At 39.1% G+C, this 22,423-nt stretch overlaps 2 protein-coding genes across 2 annotated transcripts in view; both read right to left on the bottom strand.

Moving 5' to 3' along the window:
- LOC105263414 (caveolin-3) overlaps positions 1 to 20,448 on the bottom strand; it is a 33,948-nt gene extending 13,500 nt beyond the window's left edge. The window contains exon 1 of the mRNA XM_011299620.1: positions 20,289 to 20,448. The gene's annotated coding sequence lies outside the window, so the exon portion shown is untranslated. The remainder of the gene's footprint in view (positions 1 to 20,288) is intronic.
- On the bottom strand, positions 20,369 to 20,796 carry LOC105263415 (uncharacterized). The gene is made up of 2 exons (XM_011299621.1): positions 20,523 to 20,796; positions 20,369 to 20,429 (listed from the first exon to the last, which is right to left on the bottom strand). The coding sequence occupies exons 1-2, from the start codon at positions 20,780 to 20,782 to the stop codon at positions 20,369 to 20,371; spliced, it is 321 nt and encodes a 106-aa protein (XP_011297923.1). The 5' UTR covers positions 20,783 to 20,796.
- Positions 20,797 to 22,423: the final 1,627 nt, after the last annotated feature.

The raw sequence follows: 22,423 nt of genomic DNA, 5'->3' as shown, positions 1-22,423 counted from the left end.
GGGTCGCCACCAAGACAAGTTAACACACCATCATTCTCAACACTGGCCCAGAGAAAAAATATTTCAATGAAAATTGAGATAAAAATTTATTTCACAGTAGAAGATCGGTAGGTTCGAGGGTTGTGAGAGAATCGCAAGGGATTATTCCCGTGGGTGAGATATTTTTTTTCTTCCCAGAAAAAAAATAAGAGCTCGAGACAAAAAACACATTGGCACTCTGTGTACCCTCGGTACACAATTACATATTTTTAATCTCATCGGCTGATAGCTGTTTGTTATTTTTCCCTCTGACTCAGTTAAAAACCGATAAAACGAGAGAATTGAAAACGCACAGTAATATCCTTGAACGAAGCAGTGGGAAAATATTTTTCTTGAATCAATCCTAGGAAGATCAAACAACTGATGTTTTTCTATTGCTGGGGTAGGTTGGTGCTAAACTTTGTCATTTATATCATCCAGGGGCGATTGAAAAAAAAAATTCCAACAAACTCGTACTTGAATTTTACGTAATCACGTCATTGAGCGTGTAATCCAAGAATTTTCATTGAAACAGCAGTCATAAATTCCGATAAATAGAATTTCAAGGGTTGACTATAATAAAACTTGACAATTGCGAAGATATTTCTCACTTGGCAAATACCGATCATTACACCGATAAGTGCGTACACGTTTATACCACTAGCTGAAGTACGTAAATCAATGCGAAATGAATAGATTGGTCGATGACTGTGCGAACAATAAACTATGAACCAACGAGACAACGCGTCATGAAGATGAGCAACTTGTTTTGAAATTGTACAATTTCCCGAGAAAATTAATGGAGATGTAATGTTTTTCATTGCCTAATGCCCCGAGAAAAATATCCCGGAAAAATAACGGAATACTGTTGCAGCGATCCAGACAAAAACACAAAGATGAAATCGTCATTCGTTATCTCTTATTAACAAAAAATTAACAGAAATCTTTAATCAACTGTCAGCAGACATCCAAAAATCGGGCTTACATAATTGGAAATTAAACAAGAAACGAGACATTATCGAGACGTCTGTGTAAACCCTCTCGGAATCTCGTATCCTCCAACAGCAGATTATTAACAGGTTAATGCGGTCATTTACATCATTGGTCTCGGGATAAAAATGAGAATTGCCCACACGACGTCCAGAGGTCGGAGGTAAATGCAGCATCATCACTCGTCTGACGTCAGGTTCCGAGGAGTATAAATAGGTAAAAAGAGTCCTTGCAATTATCGATTTGGATGGGCTTGAAAATAGCCAGCGGCAGTGGCAGATGGATGAGAATATTGTAATGCATGAACGCATTCGTAATTGAATCCATCGTAATCAACCTCCATCGAACTCGCTGATTCCCAGGGGATGACGTCAGGCTGTAAGGGAATCCTCCGGTGGATGAGTAAGTGCAAGTCCTCAAAAGTCAGTAGATTCTCCGGAGATAAATCTCGGTTTACTCTTTGGAAATATTAAAATAGGGAAAAAATGAGGTGAAAACGAGTTCTGTTGACTCGTGGGAAAGAAAAAAATTGGCCGAATTGCAATTACTTCGTATGACGCAAGGGGAATCCAATTGTATCACGTTGGATCGTATAGTTCGTTCTGAGAAAAAATAACTGACCATCAGCTTTCGTCATTCTCCCGCAATTTTGCATTCTGACGCATTTCTCACCCTTTTCCGGCACCAGATTACGAATGCTGGATTATTTATTTAAAAAATGCCGGAACAATTAGGTAATCCGAGGGGCACAACAACTCGATCAATCGAGGATTGATTCCACTGGTCATCGACCCCACAATCTGCAATTCGCAATCGCAGCGACTTTGAACGCGACCAAATCGCATTTCTCAGATTTATGAAAAATAAATTAATAAAATCCCCGGGACAGATAAACCTATTGCGTCACATTGTGCAATGCGCGTTGTTTACGTTTCAAGCCGCAAATACAGAAACGAATTATATTTCCTCTAGAGGCTGTCACAATCACCACGATTGATTCCCCGCTCGTGAATTCCCATTAACTGAATTCCCAGAAACTCCACCGAGTCAATAAAAAATGCCATTCCATGAAAACTCATCGTCTGGAAATAAACAATTTTCACCTGAAAATCGTGTTTATTGAACTTGAATGACACGCGTCGTTACTAACACGTGGAATTGGCTGCGTTGCGGTGGAAAATTCGTTGTGTAAGCATTTTCCGCACGTACAAATGACGTTGTTTTCCTCTTCATGATCGTAATGATTTTCCGGAAGCTTTCCCCGCTGCATTGCAATATATTCAAAACTAGTGACCACCTAAAAATAAAAAATGGCTTTTTTCACTTTTATTTAAATATAATAAATATAAAATCGTATATTGCTTCAACTTCTCGTGGACATGCTGAAATAAACGAAAATAATGTGGTGTTTCCTTGTCGATGGCGTCGTACATTTTATATTTATTTTTTCGTAATGATCCCGGTGGGGAGGAGGGGGGAGGGCACTTGTCTCGCGTGTGTAGCAGTCGGCTCACGTATTTTTTGACCCTCAATGCGACGGAGTTCGACGGCCGCTGCAAGCGACAAGGTCGCGCATGATGCAAGAGCACCTCCTCACCACCTCCCACCCACCCCCTCGGCCATCCACACTTTGCCACGTATGTGATTATGTGCCAAGATTTTGCCAACTTTGCTTCATCATACCCGTGCACATACTTTTTTTTCAAATATCTTTCATAAATCTGCGGGGGAATCTTCGAAAAATTACGTCGATGATCTTTTTGAAAACCCAGACAAAACCTTCAGAAAATCATTTTCAAAAGAATTTTTCGAAGACACTTGACCCGCAATTTTGACCCATATTTAAACTCACTTTTAGAAAAAATTGTCGTATCAATTAAATTATTGAAATTGCATTGAGGATTTAATTAGAATGTCTATAGGTGAATGTAAAATCTTTTGCACAACCTTTCGAGATTTTTTCTGAAGATTTTGGGAAGAACCTCCAACCGCCGGTTTTTCTACCGAATCGTCCTGCAGAAACGGAGAAGTCGCACATGCGTAATTATTTCGCGGATTGAAGAGCAATTGTTTAACATTAAATAATGAAAAAGTGGGTTATGCAATTGGATGATGGGCGGGGGGGATGATGAAGAAGAAGGATGAAGAACAAAGGAATGAACAAAACGCGGATGATAAAATCGCTGAAGACAATGTTGGCATATTACGGAATCTAGACAGGCAATTGCAAAGTCCGCGGTGATTTTGCATATCAGTTGATTATGTAATACAGTTGGGCTAGTCTATGTGCTGCCTGTCTAATTCCGAACAGCTGAATCGGCGGTGCCACATGGTTTATGGAGTTATAATACGATTGTAGTTACTTTCGACGGGCGAGATCGATGCTCTTTCCCTCGATTCGCTACGCGTTTCAATTAGACGAAGTTTGTAACAGTTACTGAGACGTCGTAATCCAACCGATCACCGTCAATCGGTTGATGCAATTCCTTATGCCACGCCTATAACTGCATTTTAATGCATTATGATCAAATAAAATGCGTCTCAAGTGTGATTTGTTGTTTTTTTTCTTCATGAATTTATTCATGAAAAGCTACTCGCTCGTTTTTTACACCAGAGTTTAATCGGTGATGAGAGGGAATGGCCATTCGCAGAAATAGACGGGCATCTGATGACTGACATTGAGGATTTCGGAAAATCGGGGTGAATCAGGCGTACATTTGCGCAATGAGTCACGTTGATTACGCAGAAACAACAGCTTTGGGAAAATTCTAGGTTTGCGAGAACAAGGAACTCGTTGAATTGACGTTTTCGTTTTTTATATTTCTATTTTATCATTTTTTTTTGCGGGAGAAAAGTGACATTTTTTCAAAATTGAATTCTTTCATAATTTTAATATCCCTGGTGATCTTTGAAAAAGTAAATTTAACAATATTTTCCACCTCATCTGAAAGCGCAAACCATCCGTGAAATTTTATTTTTCCCAGCAGTGCACCTCGACGTCCACCACGTTTTTTCCTCAGCTGTCATCGCCCCGGAAAAACGTGACAAGCTTGTATTTTCAACGATACGTTTGGCAATTGAGGGAGTTCTGCACGCGTTTGCATCCACGAGCATGAATATTGTGTAACAACAAAATCGAGCTGATGTACTATGTATGCAAAGGCATTCAATGAGAGCGCGTGCAATGTTACAGCATTTGCTGTGATAATTCCTCACGTGTCGAGGAAAACTCGGGGTGAATTAATTCAAATGCAAAAATGTGATTATACAAGTGGTACATGCACACGAGGAGATCCATCAATAATTAATCCTACGACTAGAATTTGTTGTTGCTTCGAGGATCGAGGAAAAATAATTCGCTATCAGTTATTGATTCTGGTGAGGTATATGCAGTGGCATTAGGTCTATTTAAAACTGCCGTGAAGATGCCTAAAATAATTCTCGAAATGATGCCGAGAAGAGCGAGCACGTTGTTGTAAACGTGCATCAGCTGAAAATATGCTGGATAGAATAATTGTCGTTGTCATTAATTAAAAATACCCTGGAGCGCCATTTGCAAGATAACGAGATATCTCGTTCGAGGTGGCGATAGAACATCGATGGAAATATTAATTATTCACTCAGGCCGAGCCTCAAATATTTGACCCCCAAATTCACCCCCCGATGATTAAACTTTTTTTTGGAGAAGGAAACTAGGTCAGGTATTTGTACCGCATCTGCAAGGACATTACACTCCGATATTATAACTCGAGGGGATAATCCTGAAATCAGAATGTCGCGTGATTTAAAATATTTTAAGGCACGCGAAAATTATTTGGAATCAATTATATAAATTGCAAATTATAATCTTGATTAATTATGAAGTAACCATTCAATTCTCTCGTCGTGCAGACTTACGGTTTCTCGATGAGACCAAAAAAGGTACGCCGTTTTGATTATCCATTCGATTATCATCGGGACCGACTCAGCTGGAAGAATTTACTTGATGAAATTTGTATTCGAGATCTAGCGCTGTGCTAGCATGTGGGGTTTCGTCTAACGGATGATTTCAGGCGGCCGAAAAGACTCAATTGAGCCCAAGAGAATCCGTTAGGCCAACAGTCCATGAACCGACCCATGAGATACTGAGAAATGAAAAGAATGACGAGTTTTTGGAATATTTTCGGCATCTATTCACACTTTGTCATAGACTTTTAAATATTTGAAATTTAAAGGTCGTATTTATCTTGTAATCCTCATTTTTTTAAATCAAAATTAACGCTTTATTCTTGAAATAAAAAAAATATTTTTCAATGAAAATTCAGGAATTCATGATCCCTCCGGTCCCTTTCGAAATTTGAAATTTTGGGAATCCAAATTTCTTGGGAATTTGAAGCAAGACGCAAGCCGTGTCGGAAGTCTCAACTTGATACTTTGAAAATCCCAGTTCAAAACGTTTCTAAAGTCTCAAATTCAGACTTTACCACTTCTCCCATTGCAAGTCTTAAATGACAAGTCTAAAAATAAAGCGTGATCGTTTTCGGTGCAGAGTAGTCTCTGCTTCGGTCACATGCATTATCCAATATGTGTCGCGTTTTCCTGAAATGCACGTGATGTCTTAAAAAACGTGATCGTTACACAATCTCACCTCTAGAGTTTCATTCGAGCTGTTCCACATGACGTTCATTATAGTCATGTGGATGCGCACCGAGAGCGATCAATGGGATCGATAATAACTGTCACGACACATTGATAACAATGAATGTCATCACTCTTCCGATTTGCAAAAGGAGGTCGAACGGATATAGATTCCAGGTGGCCCTCAAGATCAAGATCCACTCGATTCTTTGTGCTAATCCACCTCTTCCGCGATCCTTGAACCAATCTAAACAAAGTAAAAAAGGAGAAGGAAAATTGAATGCGCGATGCGGCGATTAGAATCTCAGATTGCTCAGGAAATCCTCGGTAATGTTTGAGGTTAAAAAAGTTGAGAAAAAAACTCCATACAACCCTGACATGCATGTGTTACGCCGATTTTCTTAAATATTTTAACCCAAACAAAATTAAATCGCGCCATTGAATTGGATTTCACAAAAAATTTACTCACAACCATTTTTTTTCACAATTCTCATGAAATGTCGCTGATAATAATGATCCCAGTGAAATGTCAAGAATTTCTATGGGCAAAGGGCTTTTGCTCCGAGCAACATGTGAGTTTTATTTTCGGACAATAGTGCCCCGACGATGCACAACGTTTATTGCCAATAATAACGATACAGTTGAAGTGGAGAGGGTGCAAGCAACCTTTATTATTAAATCAAGGTTGTTGGCTTTCACTGCGCTGAATGGCGCGATATCGCAAGTTACACCACATCCGGCGGTCTCCTAGATTACCGAGAGTTAAAAATTTCCACTGGTCCTTTTATCACTTGAAAAACATCTCGCAGCAACACGAGTGTAATCCTTTGTCGTTTGAAGAGTGAGGGGACCATCGTGGGCGTTCCAGTCTCAAATTTTTGTACGATTTTTGTCTGGAGTGGCTCGACGCCTCGCAACACCGTGATTTATCCGTCCGGTTTTCCCCTATTTCATTAGTTTCTTTTTCCATCCACTTCTTTCGTCGCTTTCGCAGTGCTCAAGCTTTATTTTTGCATCTGTCGTGGCCGAGTGATTAAACCCGGCTAATGACGAATAAACAGATGAAATAAAAATATTGGTTGACATTGTCAACTGGTTACTTTTATGATTGAAACTGCATCTTTTTCCTGTTGCATAAAGTTAATTGATTATCAATGTAAACTCGTCATTATTACCGTTCAGTTGCCTCGGTCCACCTTGGAGAGTGAATTATGGATGTTTAAGTCACTCGGTACTATAATCTGACATTCAACACAACGTCGAGTACAATCTGGCGTTATTACACGACTTTTCAGTCGGAGAAATGACGGAATATATTCATCCCGCTTGAATAATCCGGAAAATAAAACCGTTGGATTACTCTCTGATGGGTATTGAACACAATCAAATATTTTCTAGGGAAATTCAGACGGTTTTATCAGTTCATCCTTCCACCGAGAGGTTTCACTACATTAAATGGAAATAGAAAAAGTGAAACAATAACAAGAAAGGAGATAACAGAAAAAGTAATGATCTTCGATATTAAATCTCAAGGGGTATTAAAGGTAAGTACAAAAAATTTAAACTGGAAATTGTAATCGTAATTTTTTAACAGCCTCGTAATTTTCCCGGAGGAAATGAACTGCTCATCCTTGGGGGAGTCACTACCGATTTTTTTAGTAGAGAAATTAAATAAACCATCACGATCCGTGATATTTCTTTTCTCTTCGGGGATTACGCAACTGACGGGAGAGAAAAAAAAAAGTGTCTAACGGTGAACGAAAAAATGCGGATAAGTCATACCGATAGATCGGCCATTAACGTATGGTAATCGAGTTATGGTACAGAATGAAGTTGGCGTTATACGTTTGTTGACCGAAGTGGGAAGGGGTTCGAGGGCCCATAACGGAATTCGAGACCACAATCTCCTTCTCTCTTTATCTCGGGGCCTCAGAGACGCCTATTTATCGTTTGGAGTACCGTACGTGGAATATCTCTTACGCATCCGAGAGGTATCAGCTACTTGAGTTGTATATTATGTACTGGTAGAAGGAGAGCTGCGACTTGCTGCAACATGTGGGTAGAATTCGATCGATGAGATCAATGGGCGACTTCGAGTGGGATCCAGGGGATCCTTCAGAGTCCATTTGTAACGGTATTAAGTGTTCCAGCCGTTATATCGGTGAGGAATCGGTACCACTGCGATTGATCCACTTATACTGACGTTTTGTCGATGTCGTAAATAGTCCATTTTTTTTTTTATTATTATTATTTCTGGGGGGAGGCATTGCGTCAAGTCGTTTGCACTTGTTTTAGATTGGTAATGGAGATTCTGGGGATTAAAATGAGTGCAGTCGGCCCGGATACGCAAGACGGTGTTCCACATCTCCATCGGCCGACTGGAATATCTGGAGCGGAGGTCATACCGACGTTCCGAGTGACGACTCCTGATGGCTTATTTCGATGAAGAAAACCCCACGAGTTAATTAATACTATTGCAAATGGGTCATTCAATTATCTTCAGGAACATGACGCATCATCTCTTTCTTCTTACAAAGGAAGAAATTGGAACTTGATTTATTCTTGTTGTACTTTGTTCTGCGAGTTTCATGCGGTCATTGGGTTGATGAAAAAATACAGGGGGCATTCCCTTTATTTATTATTAATATTCAACGTCATCTCTATCGACATCGGCCATGGAAATTTATTCTCATCCGGTCCTAGTCCTTCGACCTCGCAAAAATTTATTCCTCAGAACGTTAGATACTTAGAAAGGCTGATGACGAGAGGGGGCCAAATTTATAACTCAGTAAAACGGTACTTTGGGTCACTTTAAAAACGGTTACCGCACACAACACCAATCCTGTGAACTGTTGCGTGTTGGGAGAGAGGACGCCGAAAATGTGTCCTGAATGGCCGGTGGTTACTCTTATGCCGTTATTCCCCTTTCTGCCATCGACATGTTGCAATCTCCCTCTGTACCCCTCCCTCAATTCAGGAAAAAAAAAATTCAGGAAGTTCATCCATCCAATTTCTTCCTAATGGAGATGGGTTATTCAATTGAAAACGCTGTGAATTCATTTTTCTTTTAGCTCTCTATTAATGCGACACGAGGAAAAAATTTCTGATCGCAATTAACGGCTCTAGCCGACTCAATACCTCATGACACGAAGGTCATGAAGAATTGAATTTTTAATGGACGAATTCGAGATTTTTTAATATTTTTTTTTTTTTTGGAAAGACATTTTTTTTTTGGACATGGGAATGAATTTTTCTCGGGGAATGGGATTCCCCGATTCATCTCCCCTCCTATCCAATGGATAGGAGGGCTCGGAGGATTGTATTGCGTTGCATTATTATCCACCGTCGTAATGGTAACTAACAACATACACATAGAGACAAACTCCCAGCGGGGTCAAACGGGAAACTCATACTTCGCTGGTGTGACCCAATGACCCAGATTGCAGAAACGCAGTCGTGTGCTACATTTTCTCTACAATTTAATGTTTCCACAGCCCCAAGTGTTTTAATAAATCTCAATCCTTCATTGTTCATAAATAGTTGATATTATTCAGATGTGTAAAGGTCGCGACGGGAGGAATCGCAGATAAATTATATCCGTTGACCGGAAATAGCGCCTTGGTTTATCGTTTCACGGCCGATATTTCCATACCCCCAGGGCTACACGGAATAACATTATTTTTCTCCTGTGCTTCCGTAATTGTGTTTCCCCATGATTTCCAGGTGATATTGGAGAATTCCAGATGATTTCATCAGTACCGAGGGTTAGTGCAATTTATTGCTTCAAATCAATTAAAAATATCAGAAAAATTGACGCACAAAGAGAAATGTTCGGGAGAAATCACGCAACAGGAATGAAAAAATACATTTTGTAAATTGTCATTCGCGAAAATTTTCGGAAAAATTACTCAATAATTCCGTAATTGTAATTCCGTCCAAAATGTAATTGTCTTTCTTGAATTTATGTGACGATAGGAATTTCAGGTTCGACTCGAATTTTTTATTGAATTTCACTCGCCCGAATTACGTTCGGTTATTTCAGCAGTAAAATTACGTAAAGAACGTAATATTTACGTTTTTATCTGGCAATTTTTATTGATTTTTTTTTCTTCTCGTGTAGGAAAACTCTTTGGGTGGTATCCTTGACAGTCTGCGCAACGTGAATGGGCCTTTGGAGTGGCCTTCCGGACAACACTGGTCGATGCGCGCAAATGGATAAACATTTAACCGTGAGGCATTACTCGAGCTGCTTAATGCCAACAAAAAACCGAGGTTTACCACTTGGAGGCGATAAATTCAGGTGGACACGACGCCGAGGTCGCGTCGTCGGCGCAATTGCAACGTTACGCGGACAATTACGAGCATTTTAAGTACCTGTTACTGGGTAGTATTTGCAAACATTAGTTACATTTTTAGTATCTGCCGATTCATTAATCGACAACCCGAGAAACTCACAAGAATTGCCAATTAATTGTAGCAGTGAGTGAATGGGACACTCAATTAATTGATTCGACTGTATTTCATTCAAGAAATTAGCACTCAAACAATTAATTTCAATTTTCATGATTTCAATTAACTCAACGGATACCAGAAATTAATTACCCTTAGCTTATCCAATCTCCATTCGACTCTCTAAATAATCACGATGCAAAATTAGTCAATCAAATTTTTTACACGGTTCGGATAAAAGTGGAAGCTCAAAGAAATAAATTCCCCCGAATTTTCCCAACATCCTCGAATTTTCCAGTGAAAAAAAGACTTATCAGGGAGAAAATTGGTTGAAATTTTCTCGAGCAGACGTGAAAATAAGGAAATGAGAATTATAGAGTCCGTTATATCGTGCAAACTAGCGTTTGATGTGCGCGCCCATGAAAACCCATGCACACATTATTATGTAACGATGTTAACTGTAAATATTTACCGGAGACTCGATGGAAAGAAATAAATAAAAGGCGGCAGGAGGGGGCGAGAGGGGGGCAGGGTACGGAGGCTGCACTCGACGGATTGTAAAGTAGACCGAGTGAAGGATGGGGGAGAGAAGGGGTAGGGGGGGTGTCTTTTAAAAATATAAAAGTGGAACATTTCTCTGCTGCCCCCCTCTCCCTCTTGATACTCACCAGGAGATAGTACTGAGGCATTTACCCCGTGCAATTGCAACTCATCTCTTTGTTGGCGGTTTGCTCGGGCGAATGAGACACGCGTCAGGTGAATCCAGATGAGTCCAGAGGAGGGAAAAACCTCGGATTATGTATACAGAAGCTGATGAGAAGATGGTGAGACTAATTGGCTGGAGTATATTGAGGGACTGAAAGAAAGGTGAAATGTATGAGAATGAGTAACGCGGATAACGGACCGTTCCAAATAAATGCCAGCGCAACGGTTTGGGGATTGAGATTTTGGGCCATTGTCGTTACGTCAGGCTCCGAAGGGAAATGCGGTTTACCGTTTATTTCGGTGCTTTTTTTTTTTAAATTTTTTTTTATTTCTACGGGTCTCACACTTCCGTCCTTTATGCTCTCGTTCTTGCACGCACGGGAATATTCTCTTCGCATTATGGAACTCAAGCTACCGATCGAAATAAAGTTAAGTGATGGTATCCCAATTTTTCATGGATTATTTGGGTGGAAATTACCGTATGCTATTGAAAATTTCTCATTTCAGGTCATAATTATGCAATGGCGTTGGAAAATTGTTTTGTTGCTGAGGAGGTAAGCTGTCATATTTAATTTATATATGTTGATCCTTTATTCTAATTTCCCTGTTTCTTCTCAGGAATATTTATTGAAAGCAGTGGTTGCAGAACAAATAAACGAAACCACATGATCATTCGTGACTGTTTATCGTTTTTTCAATGTTGTAAAGACTGGGACTGTCTCGGCCATTAATTAACGGGAAAATTTTTAAAGATAAAAAGCTAGGATCAAGGCCTCGGCCCCGAGGTAATGTTTACCCGGGTTTCGCGATTCACCGAAGCGAAGGATGACGAAACGAATTTTTTACGAGTTCGCCCAGGGCGTTGACATTGCCATTGACATTGACTTTGACGAAATATGAGGTTCTCCCACCATAGATCCTTTCTTTATCGCCGAGGGGGGAGTACTCCCCAAAAGATTCCACGGCAACTGCTCCCGCGATGATTACGTACCCCTCCCGGTGATGTGTTAGTGTTACATGTGCACTTTCTTACGCTCACTCGGGTGATTCCAAGAGAGATGGCAGAGAAGAAATGCCGTGAAAGTTCGCTTCCACCGTAATGCGCATCTCTTCATTTTTTTCCGTCCAAATGGAAGCATCGTAATCATCGAAATTTACCTTTTATATTTTTTCAGAACTTGTCTCCAATCGCAACCATTTTTTTTCTCGTGCGTAAGTATTATTGAGGCCTAGTCTTCAATATTAATTAAAATTCAATTAATTTACATTTTTTTTAATTATATATAAAAATGTAAAAATATTGTATTGCATGAAGAATTTATTCCTACAATAATAGCCGGGGAGTCTATCAATTTTGAAAAACTCCCGGGAAGAAAAATCACAGCGATAAATGAAATTCATCTGTCCCTTTTTCATTCCCGCTAGTAATTGTATAATGAGAAATAACGAGAGCGATAATAAAAGAATAGTAAGTAGGTTAATCGGAGTTTAAGTACACAGAACCAATGACAAATGACTGGTATTTTACCGGAATTGACAATTGTGATTTGCTGTAGGTGGGGTAGGGCGAAGGGGGAATACTCTTGCCCCACAAGTTCGCGCGCTCAACATTACAATGGATTATATACATACACATTAACTTCACGATAGAACCGCTAGACAGTTTTTCAAGTTATGAAACGGGGTATGTGTTACGAAACACCCGAGGACGTAATATCGCAGTCGCCGATATGTAGGCGAGAGAGGTTTTGTTGGTGAGGAGGAAGAAAAGAGAGGAAAAATAGTTGATGAAGGGGAGGGAGATTGAGGAAAAAAAAATAGCTGTGAGGGGGCGAGACGGGGAACGGCCTGGTAACTCCACTGACTTCAAACAGTATGAGTACAACCACAGTGTTATTTACCGTTAGATTTTCTCTCCCGTCGTCTCACGCTTGGTTGACTGTCACACTTCTATGCTTGACGGCAATGGCCCTCGTTTTGTACTCCACATTACGGATATATTCCAAATGCCCGACATCCGGATTCACCGGAGACCATCGACTCATCTGTTAAGGATCTATTCCCCCTGTACTCCAACATTTTTTCATCCCAATCCGAGCATGCCAATCTTTAACAGTTTCCAGTTTCAATATTTTTTTGTCAAAGCACTGTTCGAATTTTGAGACTCCAATAAAAATATTGAGGTGTAATGTTGGATGCGGGGCACAATGAAAAGCGCGGAAAATTGTGGATGATTGAGAAATTTTGTTCCATTCTAATAAGCGTGACTCATTTAATTGTTCGATCAGTAATTGGGTGATTAATTTTATAATGATAGGAAGAAATCATGCGAATCGCTGAAATCTGCACTGGACATTTTTCTTTTTATTGTATACCATGCAATTTTTAGGTGGACTGAGTCATTTCGCGCCCGATTAATAATGCAATCTCATTGGCATAATAAAAATTGAAGTTCAATATGAAAAGAAGGGATTCAACGACTGAATGAAAAAAGCTACAACTAAAAATGAAAAATGTAACTTCTATCTATATGAATTAAGAGGAATATTGGTAATTCTGGTATTGAGGACTCGGTAGTCCGAGAAAGTCACGTAGAATTCTGAAAGTGCAATGGGAAATGAAAAATGTTTGAACTAGAAAAAAAAGTGGTGGGAATTTATTTGCAGACAGATTAATCAAAAATTGGATAATTGCATACGTTTCTACCACGAAAACCGCCGGAGGAAGCGATTTCTAATGCATTTTTCTCCCGGCCATTTCCATTTCACGGCCTCTATTATCTCAAAGTCAAAAACTTTCGCGGAGTAATATCACGGTAATAATCCGGCATTAAATTGTAATAGAGAGAAGTCGTCTTACCTCACTCAAGTAATTTTCCCGGGGACTTTCATCCTGCTAGATGGCCTTTCTTTACGCCCACCGAGTGAAAAAATAATATCCGCGATTTCCCCTCGCGAAAGTTTGACCGTGACAGAGAAGGGGTCGCCTCATAATTCTGTAATAAATCCTTGCTTTATCAATTGCATCGTGAGCCAACCGAGCGGAATGAGCGAGAGAGGAGGCAACAATCCGGGAAAACTCCAATTCCTCGGATAATAACCATCGACGATTATCGATAAACCATGCATCGACTAAAGTCTTCTCACATTAAAAAGATCTCTCATTCCCAGAAAAAATCTCTTAATTACCTCACCTCTCCATCCTAATTACATTTTCCCCTCAAAATAACCGGACTATCACTTCATTCGAGTAAAAGCTTTCTCTACGATTCACGTACATAAATCATTCAATTCCAGCAAAAATACCCCAGAATTGTTGACCCAGAATTCGGAAATTAAGCGACTTTTCCTGAACCTGAAAAATTCATTTCTCTTCGCGCTAAAGAGATTTTTGCAAACAAAGTCAAAAACATAAATGTCTAATCCACAAGGAATGCCAATCGTTCAAACGCTGAATAAATTGATAGAAATTGAATAAAACATTTGATTAAGCAAGAATTTAATCACAATTTTTCAGATGCCATCTGTCCTTGATTCGTTCGATTTACATCTCTCGTGGGGTACCGTTTTCCTGGCGTTCTTACCGTTACGAGAACCCGATGATACTTTGGTTCCACAAAGAGTACAGCAAAACCGCAATGCTGCGCACTGTGTGTGCACGGGTGGAGCCTATTTTTTTTTAAATGCTCTTTTTTTTCGTGGTTATTCTCCTCTCCCTTCAATTTTTCTCCCCCCGTTGTTTTGCTCTTGCCCATCCACACCGGTGTGGCCCCCTCTCTCCACCCCCGTGGAGAAAGTGTACATTTACTGACCTACATTACCCTCGCCCTTTCCTCTTTTCTCCCCTATCACCGCTCGTTTTTTCCTTTTTTTCTTGTCGCCCCTGTCTCCTGCCCCTCTACTTATGCCTTCGTTCCACCAGGGTACCGTCAAATGCTACTCATCCTCACGTGACTGTATTTGCGACACCCACAGCGGCTCGATCTCTTTACCGCTATTTTCCAGTGCGTCATGCTGCAGAATTTGACCCACAATTCGTCGGTTTTCCTCCAGGGGGTTGGAACCCGCGGGTTTCCACCGATTTGCAGGGCTCACCTTGAAATTGTTTATTAATTTTTTTTAATTATCTTTATCGTCATTCTACAGTGCCCCATGCTGGAGATTTTTTTTTGAGGGTTCTATGTAATGTAAAAAATATTTTTCGCAATTATCGTCTGACTCGGTCGGAATTTTCTACTTGCCGAAGTGGTTCGCGCTTCGATTCCTATTTGTCTCGAGAATCAAAAGAAAATTTTGGTTTAAAATTCCAAACAAGTTCCTCCGATAAATAAATCTATGATCTAGCTATATCTGACAGGTCTCTCCAAAAATATTGTCACCTCTCGATGATTCCAGGTTATTTACCAACAACAGGTCTGACATGGCAGTGACTAATTCTGTGATATTGTTCTGCCATTGAATTCACATTCAACAGGACGTGGATAATCGATTCGTCAGTTTTATCACTTTCCTACCGTATTCCCCAGATATATCTTTTGTCGAATGAATAATTCATTCCCTCAACTGCATTTTTTTGCGGCAAATGGGAAGAAAAATACCGAATAAAAATCCGTTTGTCTCCGGCTGGCAAAAATCTCAATTAGAAACTGTATTGTTGCATTGTTCAATGCTGTTTTTCAATAGTGACAATAAATCCACATTAGACACCCACCAATCGGCTGTACCGCTATCCCAGGTGGGCGACTCGTAGCGTCTGACCCACAAACTCAGCGGCACGATTTTTATTCTCATTGTCCTCCTCTCTTCTTTCTGCTTCTCCCCCGAAAAAAAATTATGTCACTGAGTACACAACGGGTCTTACAAAACAATTCACATCACCATCACAGCTCGGGTCACAATCGTCTTTATTATTCCCCGAAATATGCCGCACGGTCCAGGGGTATAAAAAATTTATCTCAAAAGTCCCCCATAAATTTTATGAGAAATCATCTAAAAATTCCAAGGGCATGATTTTTGGGTTCCTCAACTCCATTTTCTTTTAAGATTATAATATATATATAAATTTATAGGTTTATTTTTTTTTATTTGTCGATTTTTGTTTTTTTTTTTTAATCTTAAAAATTTTTTTATTGTGGAATTATTTCTGTTATACCCTACGGGATTACCGGAAAATCCACTTTGAGCTATTGGACTCTCACAGTGAATTAGAAAATGGACAATGAGATGCACTCGGTTTGCGGTCACCAGTAATTGAGCCAATCACCCAGATTGCTCGGCAGCACGTAGCACTCATCGCTCATCGAATTTCAAAATTTCGAAATTCGTCGACATTTGTGGGACATTGAACTTTGGTTATATTCGAGGTCAATTGTAAACTCCCAGGCTACTCTCCCTAGAGACAGCAGTTACCGCACTTTCTCCACCAGCGAATGTGCACTTGATGCCCACCTCTTCCGTCTCTATTCACTATTTTGAATAACACCAATTATACCGTTTGATTACTTTAACGAGCTCGTACTTATTGCTTCATTACCTCCGTGTCTCCCGCCGAATTATATTTCCTGGCTTTTTCATTTTAAATTCAATATCAATTATTACTAAAATTCCCTACGAGTTACAGGAAATTTCAATTAGTCATGAGCGTTGATAGAACTCATAAAAAATTTACTGCTGATGTTCTCTTAATTGTTAATAGCTCATTCAATCTTCAATTAAATATTCTATTTTTCAAAATCGAAAGTATACTTCTACTCTGAAATTAACCCAGAGTGTAGACAATTAAGAAAATTCTTCTCAAGTTACAGGTATTCAGAAAAGGCAAAAAGTATCGTTTATCGTACTCTCTCCTCTTCCTGAATATTTAATTAATAGAAAATTCCGGATAATTTGCCGTTGAATATTCATATTCGCTCAGAATATAAATATTGAAACCTCCTCGAATTTTAATTTTTAATTCTAGGATTAAACAATTATATATTAATTATATATTTTGCTGGGACCTTGAAATTCTCTTGAATTTTTGGAATGTCGGTGAAATAAATTTTTTTGTCATGGTTTATGATTTTTTTTGGATTCCCCGACTGCTCCCATTGTTATTAACTCAAGATTTAATAACTCTCTCATTAGAGAACAGCTCTCCCAGGATTAGATAATTCTCACGATTGCGACTTTCACGCTCCGGGTAATAGTGGAAAAAAGGCCCGTTGCACTATCTCGTCCCTATTTTGTAGCCTCCCCCCATTGTAATTCCTTCACTTATCGGTGTACGCAGGGTGAAAGCGACCTCGACGATTCGGATAATTGACAATGCCTCCTTCCCAGCGGATATACATAGCCACTTTCCCCTTGTTTTGCCCACACTGCACTTTTCCAACTTCTGCTCATTATCTACTCAACGATTAGAGGATAAAACTGGTTAACTGTTTTACAACAAATCCCCCCGTGCTGTACGATCAGGAAATTATTAAACTGTCATTTGTCTGGATGTAATGAATGAGCAGAAATGAAATGATGGAATAAAATGAAAACGCTCAATCCCTGTAATCTAAGTAACAGAGAAATTAAGTACTACCTGTTTTCAGTTGGTTCCAGCCCCATGTAAATAAACAAATTTTTCTCTCAACTATCGAGGAAAATGGACACGGAGAAATATTCTGTAGAATTTTTTTTTCTCGTTTCGCGGATTTTTCTTGCATTTACACGATTTTCAATAAATTTTTACTGTGGTCAGTGAAATTTTCTTGATGCAAGTAAAAAACTTTACTGTCAGTAAAAAAAGTGTTTTTAACAAAAGGATTGGAAATAATTGGAAATTCAACTCGAATAGAATTTGCTTGAAGAATTTATCACGAATAAAAGCAAGATAAATCGACAATTAAAATTATCACCCGTAGAAATCAATTGCACCGAATGAAATCTTGTGACATCTCCGATGAGGAAATTAATAATAATAATTAATCCGAAGCGGCATAGAAAGAGGTCACGATTAGAAAGGTCTCCTCGACGATAATGTCGAGATTTTCAGTCTTTATTCCGATCGAACCTCCCAAGTTGGATTTAAAGTAGGCCTCCGACAGGCCAGAAGTTTCGTGACAACTTGACCCGGTTTGTAATAACAAACCCAATGGCACCTCTCTTTCACCGCTGTCTTTGAACCCATCTGAGTGCTCCTCGAAGGTATTTGACATAACCCTGGACGTGAAAAATATTACACACGCGTAACACCAAAATATTGACCCCTCCCCGGTGAAAGTTTTCACCAGCAAGTTCATCGACCCAGAAAGGTAAATAAATCACTGGAGAGACTGACTAATGGGCACGCGATTTAATTGTATTCCTTTTAAAATGTCTCTTTATACTGCGATCGTGAAAAATAGGTGCGAAAGTTGTGGATTATTTTCGATTGTCTCAGCGATTATCCAAGTGGTTATATCCAGCGCACTTTCATCGCTGTTAACCGTCGAGAGCGCATACGGTATTACCTCCAGGAGTTATTCCTACGTCGGGGGAATCCGGGGAGAGGAAATAACACTAAATAGAGGGGAAGTCGTCGAAGAGAGGATAAGAGATGTGGTAAACATCTCCAGGAGGAAGATAGAGGAAGATAGAAGTGGCTTTTCTCGTTTGACTCTCTTGCGTTTTTGATGGGCTGGAAATGCGTAACGCCGAGGCTCACACTCTGGGGATGCCGGTTGCACGCGATGCACTTTCATAAAACTTTCAGCTTTCCATTGCGGCCGCATTGAATTCGCCTGAAAAAGGAATAGTCCGGAGGATAGTTTCTAATCGAGGTGCATTGCTTTTTCCTGGCTAACCATCATGTCGTTGATGAGAGCACGGGGTGCATTTCAATTGTACATGCGTGCGCATGACCATTTCGTTGCACCTGCTTATTATTAGTTTCTCAGGGATATTTATAGCGTAATTGTCGCATCTGCTGCTGAGGGGGCATCATCACCATTACCATTAAGAGGGATAAATATAAAAAAATTAAACATTCATTATTTTGATAAGGGATCATTTGTTTTACAAGATATTCTAATAAGGGTTCTTGTTTTATTCAATATTAAATTGCATGGAATTTTCAATTACGGTAACACAATTACGATATCATGATAATGTCATTTGTAAAAAATTTCAGGATATCTCGTTCATTTAATTTATTAATTTTGTTATGTATCCATCACAACGAATTTTGTACTGGAGGTTCATTTAATTTTGTTAATTCAATTTTTTTTTCCATTCTAAGAAATTTTCCATTGAAGTCTCAATTAAATTGAAATTAATTGAGAATACTATTACTTAGAGGGCAGATGTAGGAACAATGAGTGAGGATTAAAAAATAGGATGCAAATGCCAGAGGGTCATGAGCGTGTCCGCGAAAATTGACGTGACATTGCCTGTCGGAAGCTGTCAGGGACAATCTCTTTTCCCCTCGCATTCACTGTACGGCAGTTGTTCGAAAGAGAAAGGTGAAGTGCAGCAACACGCACATAGCTAATCTGAAACGTGTATTAGAACCGAAAGAAGAGAAAGAAAGTGCAGCGATGAGACCCAAAGTGACGAGACAACTCTCCAATCTACAACTTCCCTTCTAAATGTTGTGCCTCCCTCTCTCTTGAGGCCACCATCGTGGAAAGAAATCAAGACCTGCCTCAAGTCAAGTCCAACAATTTCTTTTCTTCATTCCCCCCCACTGTTGACTTTTTTTTTTCTGCATCGTTCGAGGCTCTCAGCGCGTAACGATCGCGTAATGCAAGCCACAGTGAGAGTTGCAGCGATTTCATCGGTGTGATTATACGGAGGTTGCAGAATTCTTTATGTTTCCAGAACCGTCATCAGGGAGGGATTAGAGATACACAAGTGGGACAGATACCGCAATTAAGTATTGGGCTTCAAGGTACGGAGCGGAATTCACCAGAAGAATTATTGCAGGGGGAAAAAATCACCGGGAAAAATCTCTTAGATCCTGGAACCTATATTAAAATACGATGGAAAAAATCATAATTTTTACAGAGTTCATTTACTGACCACAATGAAATTCACATATTTCAAAGGCAAACATTTATTTTCACTCACTAGTCCCAGTGAATTTATTTATTTATTTGATGATAGGATTATTAAGTAAATTGTTTTTGAATTTTATTCCATTTACAATCAGGTGAAACTTTACTGATAAAAATGAAATATTCAATTTTATTTCAAATTATGTAAGAATTGATAAAATACTGAATTATTCGATTCAATTATATTCCATAAAAAATATGAGAAAATCGTGGAAATTCTCGGTGAAAGTCAGAAGAAATAAAGAAAGTTCATTATGTTATTATTTTTACAGAATCATTGAATCGAATATATACGATTCTTCAATCCCAAAATTCTGAAACCTAAACATGAATTGCCTTCTGCCAAATGAATAAACATACCTCAATCAAATATACACAAACTAAATAATCGACAAGTGACTCACTCCGTTCACGAATTTTTATTTGAATCATTAACACACCTTACCTTGAATTGGAGTTATCTCCCACCAGTGTAGAGTAAAATAGACTGTAACTCGAATTCCTCCAGGAAGCAAATATGACTTCCTACTCGATATAATGAGTCCAGCAGGAGCCGTCACTCTGGTTGAATAAGACCTCGTAAAAACTAAAAAGGTAAAACGACAATTGAGTCATTAGTTTGGTATTATCGTATCAGGTTAGCCCCTGAGTCATTGCTTTATGAAACAACTGACTAAACCATGAGTATTGCCAGCCGATGATATTACGCATGACTCCCGATGAAGCCCCTCCGATATTTTCCAAACCTACGTCTTCAGTTGAGTGCATTTGACACGTTACAATACATTGGCAATATAAAGTGCAGCCTTGAAGTGCAACGAGCCCGTGACACGCTTTGTAGAATCGAATTGTTGCAGCTGGACGAAGTCCCTCTCGGTGGATCTCGGATGTTCGTGTTGCATAAATAAAGTTGTTCAACAAGATCATTTGTACCGCCATGCACTCAGTTTCGCTGATTATTTGATATCACTTTGCACATTGATGATGAATCGCTGGACACTGGAGCTAGATAAACTCGACTCGAATTTACAACAAAGACATTTCTTTATTATGAAACCGTTCTTTATTACGAAGAATCATCATACGCTCAGCGATAACAAATTGTTTGCACAAGTGCATTTTCAGATTTTTGCTATGGCAATTATCATTATATTATTACGACTGAATTATACCTTTTAATGACTGGGAGTTGATTCGAAAATGCATGTAATAGTTCAAGTTGTAAATAACAGGTCTTCAAATCAAACCCATAAATTATCTTTAAATAACAAACATTAGGAATTACTTCAAGTGCAATTATGTTAAGTCTGGTATATTAATTAGTCTGCCAGCTGTTTAATTAATCAATCAAATTTTTCATCTTTCAACTATCTCTTTATATCGGTAAATGTCTTTTGTCGCGGAAAATTTTCAATGGGATGGACGGGATTTCCACGGAAAATCTCTGGGATCGGAGAGGGTGGAATAATGTTCCCTTTAGGGGAGATTTGAATAATGGCGGTTTTGGGAATCGAAATAGAAATACTTTGGACTAATCGGAGTGAGTGGACCACTGGGACATCGCAGAACAATGCAGGGGAAAATAAAAGACCATTAGATTGTGCCGAATGCCTGACCTTTGACCGATTCGCAATTGAACGTAAGTAAATCCGCAAATAGACACCGAATGTCTTCTCTTTGCGGCTTATTTAGAATTACACACACATACTCTGTTGAACATTTTTAGTTCCGGTTCACTGCGTGCAAGTTTTAATCGAACCGACAAATTCATACCAAAAGAACCGAAAGGTCAATAATTTAATTCAACATTAAATGAATATTTCCTACTCTCTCTTTAATCTTCGTTAAAAAATTTAAAAGTCTGAGAAAATCGAGAGAGAGAGAGAGAGAGAGGAAAAATTACGAAAATCAGGAAAATCCAGTGCAAAATATTAAGGCGAACATCAAAAATTCAAATGAATCAAGAAATTATAATTTTTCAACCGCTCAAAAATGAGGAATATCTCTGGATCTAAAAGAGATAGCGAGATTTGTGAAAATAGCTTTTTTATAGCTATTTCTTCAGTCTGTAAAAAATATCTTTATGATAATTTTGATTTTTTTTTTAGAACCAGAGATATTCTTCGGAGACTATGTCTCGTCAAAGTAAATTTCAGAGTTACTCGCCAGAAAATAATTTCCCTTTTGTCAGATGGTAGGGGAAAATCGTTGAGCTTTCCCAACGATTTCCCGAGAATACACCTGCCCCCCGTGAGTATTTTCTGAGAGCAATAATAGCGGAGGATATCGAACAACTCTCATTCGAATTACATAACTTGGACGATTATAAGAGTCCTATTGCATGCAGCGGTCGGATCATGGCCAACTCAATATTACGTAGTGAATAAATATATAATTGGGTTGGCCAGTGGTCGCCCATTCAAGGTCGTGCCCGTGGCATAGAATTTTTATTTGTCCACTCATCGTCTCCCTGGCATCCTCTGTGACTGTTGAACATTTTTTTAATTTTCAGGAACAGCTCTATCTGAAAGCTCCATTATGATTCTCGGAATTTTAATTCAATTTGAGATCAAATCGCTC

This window comes from Fopius arisanus, unplaced genomic scaffold, assembly GCF_000806365.1.
Source record: "Fopius arisanus strain USDA-PBARC FA_bdor unplaced genomic scaffold, ASM80636v1 scaffold00015, whole genome shotgun sequence".
NCBI lineage: Eukaryota > Metazoa > Arthropoda > Insecta > Hymenoptera > Braconidae > Fopius > Fopius arisanus.
This window is presented reverse-complemented; position numbering and strand designations above follow the sequence as displayed.

What these genes read in the sequence shown, in the direction of transcription:
- LOC105263415 (XM_011299621.1), bottom strand. Translation starts at nt 20,782, where the DNA reads ATGGCGGTACAAATGATCTTGTTGAACAACTTTATTTATGCAACACGA. An exon ending in ATCGGCTGGCAATACTCATG is followed by an intron (nt 20,430 to 20,522) that starts GTTTAGTCAGTT and finishes TTACCTTTTTAG; the next exon opens with TTTTTACGAGGTCTTATTCA.